Raw genomic sequence first — 17547 nt, forward strand, 5'->3', positions numbered from 1 at the left:
GGATACAGGTATCCTGTGTCTGTGTGTATCCTGTGTGTGTTTCTTTTCTCTCCTTCTCCCCTCACAGGTGAAAATCATTACTCCCCAATCAGTCAACAATCAACCCATCAATCAGAAGACACACCTCCTCCTGTTTCCTACCCTATCACAGTTCCTTCCCCATGGTTTAAAAACCCCATCATTTGTTTGTTCAAGAGCTCAATCTTTGTAATGCCATGTTGGTAGATAGCTGTTCTTGGTAGATTTCAGGAGAGCTCAATCTCTTTGTAATGCCAAGTTGGTAGAACTCTGCTCTTGATAGATTTCAGAAGCTCAATCTTTGTAAATGCCATGTTTGTAGATCTCTGTTCTTCGCTCGCTCTCTGTGTATTAATTAACCTCTCTTTTGTTTGAGCACCTCCATAGCACTTTGTCATCTCCTGTGAGTATTGTTTTTGGTTATGGTGTTTGTTTGTTGCTGGTGGGAAAAGGGGGAAACCAAGACAAGTCGCCCATGGGCATACACTACCCGTAGGTAAACTTTGTTAAAAACACTAGTTAGAACTGGGCGGACCACCCACTGTATTTTTGGTTAGTTAGTTAGCTGTTGTTGAAATAGGCTAGTCTAGCTTAGGGGTGTTTTGAATACTTATTGTTTCTTTCCTTGGGTCCAGCTCAGCCCCTTTTCCTGCTCCCCCCCATTACCGTGTGTTTATAAATAAACCCTGAGTTTGACGGTATTATTTCGGTTGTCGTGGTTATTTTCGTTCACACTTACTTTGTCACAATTATAATTTACATGAGTTATGTTACGGGTCTCACTACCATCCCCCCTAGACTGTCGGGCCAAAAGGGATTCGTAACATAAGTGGAGCCTCATCCGGGATCTGTCTTTACTGACACCCATGCCGCTCATGTAGATTGTTGTAGTGGTATAGTTCAGTGTTGAGCGTCATAGCTGAAGTAGCATTAGTGTTTGCTATTTTCGTTGGCTCTTGTGAAGTAGTGTAAGATGGCTACTTTTGATTTGAAGTCCTTTTTGGATAACCCTTCGTGGGAGGTTTTTGACAAATGTCGTAGAGTTGATTTAGTGACCTTGGCTGACCATTATTCAGTATCGTTTTCGCAGAGTTTAGTTAAGGCGGAGGTTAAACAGCTAGTGTTAAATGTATTGTTGGAAGAGCAGGTGCTTGTGTTACCGCTGCCTGAGCATACTAACCCTGTAGGGGATGTAACTGCTCCTATAAGCCCATTGGTATCTGATAATGAGGGCGAGGCTAAAACACCAGCCACATTGTCCCATTTTGATCCACTCTCCCCACTGTCAAACGGTGATGCCAGAAGGGATGTCCATTTAGCACAGTTACAACTAGAGGTGGAAGAAAGAGCCCAAATTAGGCGAGAGACTCTCCAGTTGGAGATGTGTAAAATTGAGGCAGAAAAAGAATGAGAACGAGAACAGAGGCAGATGACGTTTAAAATGCGCCAGATGGAACTGGAGGCAGAGACAGCAAGGCTAGCCTTCGTTCCTACTGTGCCTGTTAGTGAGTCGTCCTCACCTGCTGTGTCCTCAAACACGTTTGACATTAGTAGGCAGATAGCCTTTGTTCAGAGTACCTTTGTACCTTTGTTCAGAGAGTCAGAGGTTGACTCCTATTTTTGTGTATTTGAGCGTATGATCACCTCTGACAAACAGCCCAGGAAAGAATCAAAGAACGTTGAACTTATTGCTGATGCAACACAGTTACCAGTCACTCGTGAGCAGCTGATTGCTAACCAAAAGGTTGACAACAAGCTTACTAAATGTTTTTCTAGTGTTGTCTCGTTAGAAGAGGTGAAGAAGAAGAATGTGGCTTACTTCATTGATGGTAATCTCCTCATGCGTAAATGGAAATCCCATGTTGACGCGGGTGGAGATTGGAATGCTGTTTACCAAATAGTGATTCCTACAGCCTTTCGACAAAATGTGTTATCCCTTGCTCATGATCACCAGTGGTCTGGTCATTTAGGAATTACAAAGACGTATGATCGGATCCTTCGACATTTCTTTTGGCCGGGTTTAAAACAAGATGTGGCTCAGTTCTGTCGGACATGCCACACCTGTCAGATAACAGGAAAACCAAATCAGGTTATTCCTCCCGCTCCTCTTTGTCCCATACCTGTCATAGGTGAACCATTCGAGCATGTGGTGGTTGATTGTGTCGGACCGTTACCGAAGACAAAATCGGGTAACCAGTTTTTGTTAACGATAATGTGTATGGCTACAAGATACCCCGAGGCTATTCCTCTGAGAAGGATTACAGCTCCGATAGTGAGTAAAGCCTTAATAAAATTCTTCACGACATTCGGGTTACCGAAGGTGGTACAAAGCGATCAAGGTACCAATTTCCTATCCAAGCTCTTCAAGCAGGTGTTGAAATCCTTATCAATTACGCACCGTGTATCAAGCGCCTATCACCCAGAGTCTCAGGGTGCGCTTGAAAGATGGCATCAGACACTGAAGTCTATGCTACGTAAATATTGTTTGGAATCTGAGAAAGATTGGGATGAGGGAGTTCCTCTAGTTTTGTTTGCTGCTCGTGAAACTGCGCAGGAGTCCCTAGGTTTCAGCCCGGCTGAACTAGTGTTTGGTCACACAGTAAGAGGACCAATGAAAGTCCTTAAAGAACAGTTCTTGTCCCAAGAGTTGTGTACCAGAGATGAGAATGTGTTGGACTATGTTAGTCGATTTCGTGAGCGCCTACACCAAGCTTGTGCTCTTGCAAAGGAAGCTCTGTCTTCCTCACAGAGGAGCATGAAAAGACACTATGATAAAGAGGCTGTTTCTCGTCCACTACAGCCAGGTGACCAAGTACTGGTGTTATTACCTGTTCCAGGATCTTCACTGTCAGCTCGTTTCTCTGGTCCTTATTTAATTGAAAAGAAAATAAGTGAAACTGACTATGTGCTTCAAACTCCTGATAGAAAACGCCAATCTCGTGTGTGTCACATTAACATGTTGAAAGCATACCACACCCGACCCATCACACAGTTAGATAGTTCAAAAACAGAGGAAGGTACTGCTGTCTCCTCTGCTACTACTGCGATGATAGTGGACTGTCAAATTGATGATGTTGATGGCTTGGAGTTGCGCAATACTCAACAGCAGTGTGTTAGATTGCCCAACTCAGAAATGCTGCTGTCTATCCAGTCAGGTCTGGTTCATTTAATGGATGGACAGGCTAATGATATTGTGAGGCTACTACACAGTTTTCCATGTCTCTTTAATGACGTTCCTACTCGCACAAATGTGATGGAACATGACATTAATGTTGGAAATGCTACACCTATCAAGCAACACCCATATCGTATCAACGCTTCCAAGAGGAAGATAATGAGGGATGAGGTGAGATATTTGTTGGAGAATGACCTGGCTAAGCCAAGTTCAAGCCCTTGGAGTTCTCCTTGCATTCTGGTTCCTAAACCTGATGGTACGTCCAGGTTATGTACGGATTATCGAAAGGTAAATTCTGTCACAATGCCAGATTCGTTCCCGTTACCCAGACTGGACGACTGTATCGACACTATTGGTGCTGCTAAGTATGTAACCAAGTTGGACCTCTTAAAAGGTTACTGGAAGGTTCCGTTAACTTCACGTGCTTCTGAGATTTCTGCCTTTGTGACCCCAGACAACTTCCTTCAGTACTCAGTCATGGCTTTTGGGATGCGAAATGCACCAGCCACTTTCCAACGACTGGTTAACTCCGTATTAGCTGGCGTTCCTAATTGTAGTGCATACCTTGATGACCTAGTGATTTATTCGTCTGAGTGGTCAGATCATGTTGACTTGCTAAGGGTAGTATGTGAACGGTTGGCAACTGCTTCTCTAACCCTGAACTTAGCAAAGTGTGAGTTTGGGAAGGCTACTGTTACCTATCTCGGTAAAGAGGTTGGCCATGGACAGGTGCGCCCTGTTGATGCCAAGGTCTTGGCTATAACTGCATTCCCTGCACCTACCACTAGACGAGAACTACGCCGCTTTTTAGGGATGGTTGGCTACTACCGTAGCTTCTGTAAAAATTTCTCTGCGGTAGTTGCTCCATTGACTGATTTGCTCAGTCCGGCTAGACCATTTGTGTGGTCCCCTGAATGTAAGAGCGCTTTTGAATCTGCGAAAGCACTCTTATGTAGTACCCCTGTACTTGCTGCTCCGGATTTTGAACAACCGTTCAAGCTTGAGGTAGATGCTAGTGCCAGAGGTGCTGTGCTGTTCTACTGCAGCAGGACAAGAGTGGAGTGGATCATCCTGTTTGTTATTTTTCCCGTAAATTTAATAAATGTCAAACAAACTATGCGACAATAGAACAAGAAGCTCTTGCTTTGTTGTTGGCTCTGCAATACTTCGAAGTATACATTGGTTCCAGTGCCCTACCAGTGATTGTGTATACTGACCATAACCCTTTAGTTTTTCTCCACCGAATGTACAACCAGAACCAGCGCCTTATGCGTTGGGCGCTGATTGTACAAAATTATAATTTGGAGATCCGCCACAAAAAGGGTTCAGATAATGTGTTGGCAGATGCTTTGTCTCGTGTGTAAAAATGATTTTTGTATGTTTTGGCAAGGTTGACGTTGTTGTTGTAAGTATTAATTGTAATACTGTGGTCGCAATCCCTAGGGTTGCTCTTTTAAGGGTGGGAGTGTTACGGATACAGGTATCCTGTGTCTGTGTGTATCCTGTGTGTGTTTCTTTTCTCTCCTTCTCCCCTCACAGGTGAAAATCATTACTCCCCAATCAGTCAACAATCAACCCATCAATCAGAAGACACACCTCCTCCTGTTTCCTACCCTATCACAGTTCCTTCCCCATGGTTTAAAAACCCCATCATTTGTTTGTTCAAGAGCTCAATCTTTGTAATGCCATGTTGGTAGATAGCTGTTCTTGGTAGATTTCAGGAGAGCTCAATCTCTTTGTAATGCCAAGTTGGTAGAACTCTGCTCTTGATAGATTTCAGAAGCTCAATCTTTGTAAATGCCATGTTTGTAGATCTCTGTTCTTCGCTCGCTCTCTGTGTATTAATTAACCTCTCTTTTGTTTGAGCACCTCCATAGCACTTTGTCATCTCCTGTGAGTATTGTTTTTGGTTATGGTGTTTGTTTGTTGCTGGTGGGAAAAGGGGGAAACCAAGACAAGTCGCCCATGGGCATACACTACCCGTAGGTAAACTTTGTTAAAAACACTAGTTAGAACTGGGCGGACCACCCACTGTATTTTTGGTTAGTTAGTTAGCTGTTGTTGAAATAGGCTAGTCTAGCTTAGGGGTGTTTTGAATACTTATTGTTTCTTTCCTTGGGTCCAGCTCAGCCCCTTTTCCTGCTCCCCCCCATTACCGTGTGTTTATAAATAAACCCTGAGTTTGACGGTATTATTTCGGTTGTCGTGGTTATTTTCGTTCACACTTACTTTGTCACAATTATAATTTACATGAGTTATGTTACGGGTCTCACTACCATCCCCCCTAGACTGTCGGGCCAAAAGGGATTCGTAACACCCTGTCAGACAGAGACTGAGTCAGGGCGGGATGAGAGACAACCCCAGTACCAGACCCTGTCAGACAGAGACTGAGTCAGGGCGGGATGAGACACAACCCCAGTACCAGACCCTGTCAGACAGAGACTGAGTGAGGGCGGGATGAGACACACAACCCCAGTACCAGACCCTGTCAGATAGAGACTGAGTCAGGGCGGGATGAGACACACAACCCCAGTACCAGACCCTGTCAGACAGAGACTGAGTCAGGGTGGGATGAGAGACAACCCCAGTACCAGACCCTGTCAGACAGAGACTGAGTGAGGGCGGGATGAGACACACACACACAATTCAGGATAGATGCAAATAATGAATTCATGCATTTCTAGCTGGAGTTTAGAGGAGGATGAAAAAATAGAGGCGGAGGGAGTCAAGAGACACTCCACTCTTCTCTGCTGATAAACTACCAACAACATACTCTACGACCTCTCCATCTTCAGCACTTCTTACCCAGCCCCACCCCTCTTACCCAGCCCCACCCCTCCTACCCAGCCCCACCCCTCCTACCCAGCCCCACCCCTCCTACCCAGCCCCACCCCTCCTACCCAGCCCCACCCCTCTTACCCAGCCCCACCCCTCTTACCCAGCCCCACCCCTCTTACCCAGCCCCACCCCTCTTACCCAGCCCCACCCCTCTTACCCAGTGTGTCTTTGAGGTTCTTGACCAGAGATGCCTTCTTCACCAGGCTGTTCTTGCGCTCCACGTAGTTAGACGGGACGTAGCCTGTCTGGTTGGAGGCGTTCCTCACCCTCCACCACGTCTTGCTGTCGTCCAGCAGGGTGAGCCGCTCATTCTTCCGGATGTCAAGTTCCTGGTCCTGCTGGGCCGTGTAGTCCCACTTGGCTACAACTGTCATCTCCTCCATCATTTTTCATGGAGTCCCCCTGGCAGGGGGGTGGAAAGGAGAGGGAGAGATGGAAAGTTACACATCGGCCCCAAATAAGACGAGAGACAGAAAGACAGAGGGTTGTCTAAATGTTAGCCAAAGCATTAGCCACCTATTATCACGGGAATGTGCGATGAACTGATCTTAACGCTAGAAATAAATTAACGATGAGACAATTATGGTAATGGGGAGATGTTAAGTGTGTGAGAGATTGAAAAAGAAAGCAGAAAAGCACACGAATATATAGAATCATACTAATGTAATCCTCTCTCCATTTAACACATGCCAGAATTACGACGTCAAATAAGATATATCACTACCACATTCACATTAGATCATCAGCTTTACCATCTAACTACAGACCACATCTATCCAATCACACCGCAGGCATGAGGGCACTGCTTAGTGTGTGTGTGTGTGTGAGTGACAGGGATTAAGCATGCTCTATTTCACAGTGCAGGAGAGGAGTCAGGTGAACACAGTTTTACAGCACCACCTTCAGCTACTCTGTGTTAGCACGAGAATGTAAATGAAAGTGTGTGTGTGTGCATGTATGCGCGCATCCGTACATGTACGTACAGTGCATTTGTAAAGTATTCAGACCCGTTCACTTTTTCCACATTTTTACATTACAGCCTTATTCTAAAATGGAGGAAAATGTTTGTTTTTTTAGAAACGTTTGCGAATATATGACAAAAATCACATTTACGTAAGTATTCAGTGCTTTGTTCACGCACCTTTGGCAGTGAATACAGCCTTGAGTCTTGGGTATAAAGCTACAAGCTTGGCACACCTGTATTTGGGGAGATTCTCCCATTATTCTCTGCAGATCCTCTCAAGCTCTGTCACTTTGCATTGGCAGCGTCCCTGCACAGTGGTTTTCAGGTATCTCCAGAGATGTTAGATCAGGTCCAAGTCGGGCTCTGGCTGGGCCACTCAAGGACATTCAGAGACTTGTCACGAAGCCACTCCTGCGTTGTCTTGGCTGTGTGCTTAGGGTCATTGCCCTGTTGGAAGGTGAACCTTTGCCCCAGTCTGAGGTCCTAAGCACTCTGGAGCAGGTTTTCATCAAGGATCTCTCTGTACTTTGCTCGTTCATTTTCCCCTCGATCCTGACTAGTCTCCCAGCACCTGCTGCTAAAAAACATCCCTACAGCATGATGCTGCCACTACCATTCTTCTCCATACCTGACACTTGGAAATCAGGCCAAAGTGTTCAATCTTGGTTTCATCAGACCAGAGAATCGTGTTTCTCATGGTTTAAGAGTCCTTTAGGTGCCTTTTGGCAAACTCCAAGAGTGGCTTCCGTCTGACCACTTTACCATAAAGGCCTGATTGGTAGAGTGCTGCAGAGATGGGAGAACCTTCCAGAAGGACAACCATCTCCACAGAGGAACTCTTGAGCTCTGTCAGAGTGACCATCAGGTTCTTGGTCACCTCCTTGAACAAGGCTCTTCTCCCCCGATTGCTCAGTTTGGCCGAGCGGCCAGCTCTAGGAAGAGTCTTGGTGGTCTAAACTTCTTCCATTTAAGAGCGATGGAGGACAGTGTGTTCTTAGGGACCTTCAATGCTGCAGAAACTATTTGGTACACTTCCCTAGATCAGTGCCTCGACACAATCCTGTCTTGGAGCTCTATGGACTCCAATCAAGTTGTAGAAACATCAAGGATTATCAATGGAAACAGGATGCACCTGAGCTCAATTTCGAAGTCTCATAACAACATGTCTGAATATTTATGTAAATTCGGTATGTTTTTTACTTTAAATAAAATGAGGAAAAGTTCAAGGGGTCTGAATACTTTCTGAATGCACTGCATGTGTGCGCGGCTGTATGTGTGAGCGGCTGTGTGCATGCGATGAGCACTATATTATTTGTATAGTAATAAAAAGCACCAACAAGAACTTAAATCATTGTGAATCCAGCACAATCGCAGGCTGGATGTGCTCAGTCTAACAGTTCTGTCCCGTCAAGCCCTCTGACAACCTAATGATATTCTCTGGGTCCCACAGTGCCAGTGGAACGAAAAGCATCCTCACAATTCAGTGTCTATGTGAGAACGTACACTAACGTTCAAAAGTTTAGGGTCACTTCGAAAGAAAAGCACATTTTTTGTCCAGTAAAATAACATAAAATTGATCAGAAATGCAATGTAGACATTGTTAATGTTGTAAATGACTATTGTAGCTGGAAACAGCTGATTTTCTAGAATATCTAGGCGTACAGAGGCCCATTATCAGCAACCATCACTACTGTGTTGCAATGGCACGCTGTGTTAGCTAATCCAAGTTTATCATTATAAAACCCTTTTGCAATTATGTTAGCACAGCTTAAAACTCTTATTCTGATTAAAGAAGCAACACAACTGGCCTTCTTTAGACACTGGACAGAGGAACTCTGCCTACAAGGCCAGCGTCGCGGAGTCCCCTCTTCACTGTTGACATTGAGACTGGTGTTTTGAGGGGTACTATTTAATGAAGCTGCCTGTTGAAGACTGTTTCTCAAACTAGACAGTCTAATGTACTTGTCCTCTTGCTCAGTTGTGCACCGGGGCCTCCCACTCCTCTTTCTATTCTGGTTAGAGCCAGTTTGCGCTGTTCTGTGAAGGGAGTAGTACACAGCGTTGTACAAGATCTTCAGTTTCTTTGCAATTTCTCGCAAGGAATAGCCTTCATTTCTCAGAACAAGAATAGACTGCCGAGTTTCAGAAGAAAGGTATTCGTTTCTAGCCATTTTGAGCCTGTAATCGAACCCACAAATGCGGATGCTCCAGATACTCTAGTCTAAAGAAGGACAGTTTTATTGCTTCTTTAATCAGGACAACAGTTTTCAGCTGTGCTAACATAATTGCAAAAGGGTTTTCTAATGATCAATTAGCCTTTTAAAATGATAAACTTGAATTAGCTAACACAACGTGCCATTGGATGGTTGCTGATAATGGGCCTCTGTACGTAGATATTCCATTTTTTTTTTATCTGCCATTACCAGCTACAATAGTCATTTACAACATTAACAATGTCCACACTGTATTTCTGATCAATTTGATGTTATTTAAAATGGACAAAAAAATGTGTTTTTTTTTCTTTTTAAAGGACATTTCTAAGTGACCCAAACTTTTGAACGGTAGTGTACGCCAGCGTTCAACCACTGCAGATGGGAAACTGAACATTCAAATAGATTAAGGAAGCGTTGCCTAGTTAACATGAAACAGCGATGATCACTAAGAGGAAAAGAGAATGAATGTTCTCCAATAGTCAACATTGTCTAACTGTTAAAGGAGAACACTAAAAACGTGTAAAAGTTAACTTGGGATGGGCATTTTAAATGGTTTCACTATAAGAACATCATGAATAATTTTATGATATCTAGATCGTATAAATATTAGGGATGCACGATATATCGGTGAACAGCTAAAAATGCCAACATCGGCCCGATGTCTAGTTTAACGCCAATGTGCAAAACCAATGTCAAAGCTGACGTCCATACCTATACATCGTAGATACATGACGTAATGACGCCATGTAAAATGTTGCTCTACACGTGCAACACAGCATTCCTAACCTAGCCCACAATGTCTGCTGTGAGGATCGAGCAGTCAACAAGTCCAGCAGTCATTTGAAAGAGTAAGAAAATTTCAGCGAGAGAACTCAAAGTTGAAATCCATTAACGGCAAGATAATGGAATTCATTGCCCTTGACAATCAACCGTTCTCTGTCGTGGGTGAAGTTGGCATTCGCCGACTGGTCAAACACCGGTACACACTACCAAGTGAGCTATTTTTCAGATGTTGCCCTCCCGGAGTTACACAGTAATAGCGTCACTGCTGAGATTTGCACCAGCAATGTCAACCCCATGAGCATGCTGAGTCTGAGGAAAGCCGTATTGCTCAATAATGTGCTGGTTCTCATACCGCTGCTGCCATTGCAATGGCATTTGAGAACATGTTTGAAACTTGGACAATTGAACACACTAGCTAGCTCCATTCAAACAACGGACTGGAGAAATAAGCTCATCAACTGTGCTTGCAGCAGACGTGATACCCTCTGGCATGGCATTGAAACGCCTGCTCAACAAAACTGCAGACACAGGCTGTGAACAAGCGATTTGGTGGTATTCTCTCTGTACTGTGTTGCCACCATGCTCCATGCTATGTACAAGGACTGCTACTTCGATGCAGACAAGTGCATACGGCCCAGTACATGACTGGGGCCAAGCTTCCTAAAATCCAAGTCATAGACTGTTTTCTCTGCTACCACACGTCAGGCGGTACCGGAGCGCCAAGTCTAGGACCAAAAGGCTCCTTAACAGCTTCTACCCCCAAGCCATAAGACTGCTGAACAATCAAATGGCCACTCTGCCTATTACATTGACACCCCCTCCATTTGTTTTTACACTGCTGCTACTCGCTGTTTATTATCTATGCATAGTCACTTCACCCCTACCTGCATGTACACATTACCTCTAAGCTGTATATAGCCTCATTATTGTGTTACTATTTATAATTTTTTACTTTAGTTTCTTTAGTAAATATTTTATTAACCAACAGTGCAGTTCAAGAAAAGTTAAGGGCTTATAACATTTCACGGTAAGGTCTACACATGTTGTATTCCGCACATGTGACGTATAAAGTTTGATTTGATTTGAAACAGGGTTTACGTGAAATGTTACATACATGGCTGGACAAGATGGAAACGGACACAAAGTGACAGTGCACACCGAGGAAGAGAAACCAGGAACAGACAGCTGAAACTTCACTGCTTGACATGCATGATGAAATCCTGGTTGAGAATGAAACAACTGAACAAATGAACAACGAAACAGCAAAGCAAGTAAGGGATAAAAATAGGTTTTACTGGTAATGGGGACATGGGTAAATGCCAACAAAATAACTTTTTGGTCTGTGTGTGTGTAACCTTTATTTAACTAGGGAAGTCAGTTAAGAACAAATACTTATTTACAATGATGGCCTACCCAGGGCAAACCCAGACGACGCTGGGCCAATTGTGTGACGCACTATGGGACTCCCAATCATGGCCGGATGTGATACAGCCTGGATTCGAACCAGGGACTGTAGTGATGCCCCTTGCACTGAGATGCAGTGCCTTAGACCGCTGCGTCCGTGTGTGTGTGTGCGTAACTATTTAACTGTATTAATTTTAAATATTGGTTATCGGTATCGTTATTTGGGGGGAGGCAAGGAAAATATTGGGTATCAGCCGAAAATGTCATATCGGTGCATCATTAATAATATATATATATTCCTTTGCACTTCAATTGGGACTTACTTGCATGACTCAGGAGAGGCACTCTGCTTGTTGTTTCAGTACAGATGGGTGGGGGAGAGGCACAATAGAAGCAGGTGTGTCTCACAAGGAGGGAGAGAGAGAGAGAGAGAGAGAGAGAGAAAGTAGCCAAACCAACTCGCTCATGTTATCTAGACAAACTTGTTGCTGCAATAGATTAACATCTCATCTGGTAGTGTCTATCTTGACTGCATCAAATCCATGCATAGAATCCAGGCGAGCTACACTGTCTAGCTAAATTAGTTAGCCAGCTAGCGAGACTAATGGAGTCTATTTTTCTGCTCTCACCGCATTCTTGTCTACAACAACTCCATTCATATTAAACAGCCTATCTGCTGGTTGATCCTTGTAGCCTACCCCTTCTCATTTAGCCAACGTATTATCGGAATTCCATTTGGCATTGATTGGAAATCTCCCACTTCACTTGCCACACATGGAGCCTCTGACAGTAGTGTTGCTTTGCTTTGCTTGACCCACAATAACTAGATACGTACATGAATAGCCTACCGATACGTATTTTTTAACGGGGTGCACTACATTCAAACAGTTGAATAATAATGTCTAATATCATGGTTTAGCCATGTATGTAGAAATGTCACAGACCATTTTATTTTAGACAAACCTTTTTTAGTAATGTAAGCCTATATTTTTTCCCCAAAAAGTGTTGGTTCTTTTTAACATAAAGGCAAATCAGCATGTTAATAGAGAAATACTGTACCAATCAAAAGTTGACACCTACTCATTCCAGTCTTTATTTTGACTATTTTCTACATTGTAGAATAATAGTGAAGACATCAAAATTATGAAATAACACATATGTAATCATGTAGTAACCAAAAAAAAGTGTTAACCTCTCTAGGGGAGGGGGCAGCATTCGGATTTTTGGATGAAAAGCATGCCCAAATTAAACCGCCTGCTACTCGGGCCCATTCGGGTAGATTCGGATAGAAAACACTCTACCGTTTCTAAAACTGTTCAAATCGTGTCTGTGAATATAACAGAACTGATTTGGCAGGCGAAAACCTGAGAAAAATCCATTCGGGAAGTATTTTTGTTGTTGTTGGTTTTGTAGTTTTCTATTCAATGCCATTACAGTATCCATTGACGTAGGTCTCAATTTGCAATTCATATGCCTTCCACTAGATGTCAACAGTCTTTAGAAATTGTTTCAGGCTTTTTGGATATAAAGAGACTATCGAACAAAAGGAACATTTATTGAGTGAATTAATGTCTTCTGAGTGCCACCATATGAAGATCATCAAAGGTAAGGGATTCATTTTATCTCTAAGTTTTGTAACGCTTCTGCTTGGCTGGTTACTGTTTGTAATAATTTGTCAACTGGGCTATGTTCTGGGCTAGGTACGCTTTCGCCAAAAAGCATTTTATAAATCTGACACCGTGTTTGGATTAACAAGAAGTTAATCTTTAAACCTATGTAAAATATGTTTTGTTTTCTGAATTTTTATAATGAGCATTTCTGTATTTGAATTTGGCGCTCTGCAATCTCACTGGATGTTGGCCAGATGGGACGCTAGCGTCCCACATACCCTAGAGAGGTTAAACAAATCAAAATATATGTATTTATATTTGAGATTCTTTAAAGTAGCCACCTTTTGCCTCGATGACAGCTTTGTACACTTTGCATTGTTGGGGGTCAAAATCATTTTTTTTTTTTTTTTGAGGTGGAACAACCCAGTGGGGAAAAACAGAATGCTGCTACAGTGTGGGGGTGTGTCAAAAAACTGGAGCAAGCAAGCAAGCAAGCAGGCAGACAGGCAGACAGGCAGACAGGCACAGCAATAAATGACAAAACATCCAGTCCCACAAAAGAGAGACACTAGGGATCACACATTTCCTTTCTCATATCGTCTTCTACACTTTATTCTTTAATGAGGGCAATTCACAGATGAAGCTCCGCCACAAAGGACCGTATAACTCACGAGAAGAGTAGCCACACAATTACACCACATAAAAGATTTCATTACCGCTGGAAAGATAAATATCTTCAGATATAGACCACTGTATTTCATAAATTCAAATGGATTACTCCGAGACTCGGGCGTTTAACACAGGATATTAAACTCCACTTCAATAAGGCCAGATCCACAGAGAGGCTGAAGAAATTCTACACAACTATCCCCTATGAATGCTATCCAGGACAGGCTCATCTCTTAATGCAGTGTCTACGGGTGTTTTAGCTAAATGTGTGGGTCATTTGGGGCGGCAGGTATCCTAGTGGTTAGAGCGTTGGACTTGTAACCGAAAGGTTGCAAGATCGAATCCCCAAATCTGTCGTTCTGACCCTGAACAAAGCAGTTCCTAGGCCATCATTGAAGATAAGAATTTGTTCTTAACTGACTTGCCTAGTTAAATAAAGGTAAAATATAAATATAATGTATAGTATATCAGACCTCCTACTGTCACACTAGACTCTTGTCACAGCCTCTGGAGTAGAGGACGACCGATTATGATTTTTCAACGCCGATACCGATTATTGGAGGACCAAAAAAGCCGATACCGATTAATCTGCTGATTTTTTATTTATTTATTTGTAATAATGACAATTACAACAATACTGAATGAACACTTATTTTAACTTAATATAATACATTAATAAAATCAATTTAGCCTCAAGTAAATAATGAAACATGCATACCAGGTCAATTTGGTTTAAATAATGCAAAAACAAAATGTTGGAGAAGAAAGTAAAAGTGCAATATGTGCTATGTAAGAAAGCTAACGTTTCAGTTCCTTGCTCAGAACATGAGAACATATGAAAGCTGGTGGTTCCTTTTAACATGAGTCTTCAATATTCCCAGGTAAGAAGTTTTAGGTTGTAGTTATTAAAGGAATTATAGGACTATTTCTCTCTATACCATTTGTATTTCATTAACCTTTGACTATTGGATGTTCTTATAGGCACTTTAGTATTACCAGTGTAACAGTATAGCTTCCGTCCCCCTCCTCGCTCCTCCCTGGGCTCGAACCAGCAACACAACGACAACAGCCACCATCGAAGCAGCGTTACCCATGCAGAGCAAGGGTACCAACTGCTAGGCTCAGAGCGAGTGACATTTGAAACGCTATTAGCGCGTGCTAACTAGCTATTAGCGCGCGCTAACTAGCTAGCCATTTTACTTCGGTTACACCAGCTTCATCTCGGGAGTTGATAGGCTTGAAGTCATAAACAGCGCAATGCTTGACGCACAACGAAGAGCTGCTGGCAAAACGCCCGAAAGTGCTGTTTGAATGAATGTTTATGCGCCTGCTTCTGCCTACCACCGCTCAGTCAGATACTTAGATACTTGTATGCTTGTATGCTCAGTCAGATTATATGCAACGCAGGACACGTTAGATAATATCTAGTAATATCATCAACCATGTGTAGTTAACTTGTGATTATGATTGATTGTTTTTTATAAGATAAGTTTAATGCTAGCTAGCAACTTACCTTGGCTTACTGCATTCGCGTAACAGGCAGTCTCCTTGTGGAGTGCAACGAGAGAGAGGCAGGTCGTTATTGCGTTGGACTAGTTAACTGTAAGGTTGCAAAATTGGATCCCCCGAGCTGACAAGGTGAAAATCTGTCGTTCTGCCCCTAAACAAGGCAGTTAACCCACCATTCCTAGGCCGTCATTGAACATAAGAATGTGTTCTTAACTGACTTGCCTAGTTAAATAAAGGTGAAAAATATATATATATATATATATATATATATATATATATATATATATATATATATATATATATATATATATAAATAAATAAATAAATAAATAGGCGCCCAAAAATACCGTTTTCCGATTGTTATGAAAACTTGAAATCGGCCCTAATTAAATCTGCCTTTCCGATTTAATCGGTCGACCTCTACTCTGGAGTGCCATGAGTCTGATAAGAGAGTACAAGCATTTGTGTAGCATTGAAATACAGTGAACGTGACCCTGCTTGCACACCCCAAAGCTGCACAACAGGATTCCCTCACAGGCCTGGGAAGGAAGGGAGGAGGTAGAGGAAGGGAGGAGGAGGGACTTTGGGAGGAGAGGAGCAGGTCAAATCTTGCCTGTGATCCTTGCCCTGGGAGGAATGTAGAATGATCAGTTAGTGAGGTATAACCAATGTGGCTTACAGAACAGCTGTATGTCACAGTTACACACCAATTTTGTCCCCAGGCGATAATGGGGCGGAAGTGTCTGGTATCGAGATAACACACACATCCAATTGCAAATCAACCGCACACACTCGTGTAGATTTGCAAGGATCCGACAGGCAAAAAGAGTATTACAATAAACCACCTGTATCCCCCCCTTCTCTCTCCTCTCGTTCTCCCTCTCCTCTTTCGCTCTCATTTATCGCCCCATTTATCAGCATTCTAATACTGACTCATTCTCCCTCAGAGTGATGGCCCTGCCTCCCTCCGTATCCACGATGATTATTCAGTCTCCCCAATGACCGTGCTCATTAGGGAGAGTGATGGGGATGCCACTCAGAATCACATCAATCCTCCTCGCTGGACGCTCACACACGCGCCAACAGGCGGCAAACACACCATCAGCCACACACGATCAGCTTACCTCAGTTCTGTGTGAGATGTGTTACAGCTCACACTTCTGGTCTCCAGGCAGAGCTGTAGTATATAACTCTTAATTCAATTACTGAGTCTCTTTCCCTACAGCCATCTAGCTTTAGCTGCATTGCCATGTGTGCCTGCCTGCTATTGTCGAATTTCATCTGTAAAGGATAAATCTGGGAGAAACCAAGGAAGGGAGACATTGAGGTAAACAAATGTAAAATAAAAAAAGGAGGTAGCGGGAGAATAAAGGGGAGAAAGAGAGGGAGTCTCTGCTCGCCCCATCCCTCTATTGAGAGAGTTAAAAGGAGAGAAGCACGACAGAATGCTGAGTTGAATTCCTCCTGGACTTCACAGCTCCTCATTGAGGGGGAGAGAAAAAAGCTCCCAGGCCTTTTCAGCACAACACAAAGAGGAAGGGATAGTAAAAGAGGATTAAAGAAAATAAAAGTTTTTTTTTTAAAAGAGAAAAAGACTGGCACAGTTCTCTGTTTGGCATTCAGGTCAAAAACACAGTAAGAGAAAAAACCAATGGAACAAACTGTTCTCCTCCTTCCCTTCTTTTCCCAGTACTCTCATTTGTTTGATGCTGTTTGCTTTGAGTTGTTTCTCAGAGTAGGAAGCTGGTTAATATCCATTTGGACCATCCTGAATAAATACACTGCAGCATACAGAATCAGCTCCTGGTACTCCCATAGACCAACCGGTTCACTGTGATCTGAAAAGGCCTAATACAAGCACCCACAACAGACTGCTTTGGCTGGTTGTGAATGAAAACAGGTCAAAGCCCTCGTCATCGGGGCCAAATGAATTGGAACACTGTCAATGTTAATGATCTGTTTTATAGTGAGCCCGGTGCCACTGTCATGCCAGAGCATTCTTTCCACACCTGCCCTGGTATGCAATGCAGTTGGCTAGGCCCATCTCTCTGACAGGGTTCAGTTTGAGCGGTGGAAAATGACTATCATGTTTGAAGTCATCAAAGAGGACAGAGTGAAAAATGTCAGACCGAATGTTCTGATGGTTCAGGGAGGTCCGAAAGGCAGACGACATCATGCCGTCCTTTCAACTGCCTACTCAAAATAAACCCTCAGGAGATAAGCTACTGAGAACGCTCTGACCACAGAACGAGAACCACTCCTGCAGTCACTTAGCCAGCCACTTCATGGTGATATCATAGGGACTGAAGAAGCTCCTGCAAGTCCTGATCAAAGCAACTCTGATTAAACCATATCACTGACAAA

At 43.2% G+C, this 17547-nt stretch overlaps 1 protein-coding gene across 1 annotated transcript in view; it reads right to left on the reverse strand.

Moving 5' to 3' along the window:
• LOC139380250 (cytoplasmic protein NCK2-like) overlaps positions 1–17547 on the reverse strand; it is a 48514-nt gene that overhangs the window by 9368 nt on the left and 21599 nt on the right. The window contains exon 2 of the mRNA XM_071122788.1: positions 6189–6433. Within this exon, the coding sequence (XP_070978889.1) occupies positions 6189–6417 (229 nt within the window). The 5' untranslated portion in view covers positions 6418–6433. The remainder of the gene's footprint in view (positions 1–6188; positions 6434–17547) is intronic.

Source organism: Oncorhynchus clarkii, chromosome 22 (assembly GCF_045791955.1).
Source record: "Oncorhynchus clarkii lewisi isolate Uvic-CL-2024 chromosome 22, UVic_Ocla_1.0, whole genome shotgun sequence".
In the NCBI taxonomy this organism is placed as follows: Eukaryota; Metazoa; Chordata; class Actinopteri; order Salmoniformes; family Salmonidae; genus Oncorhynchus; species Oncorhynchus clarkii.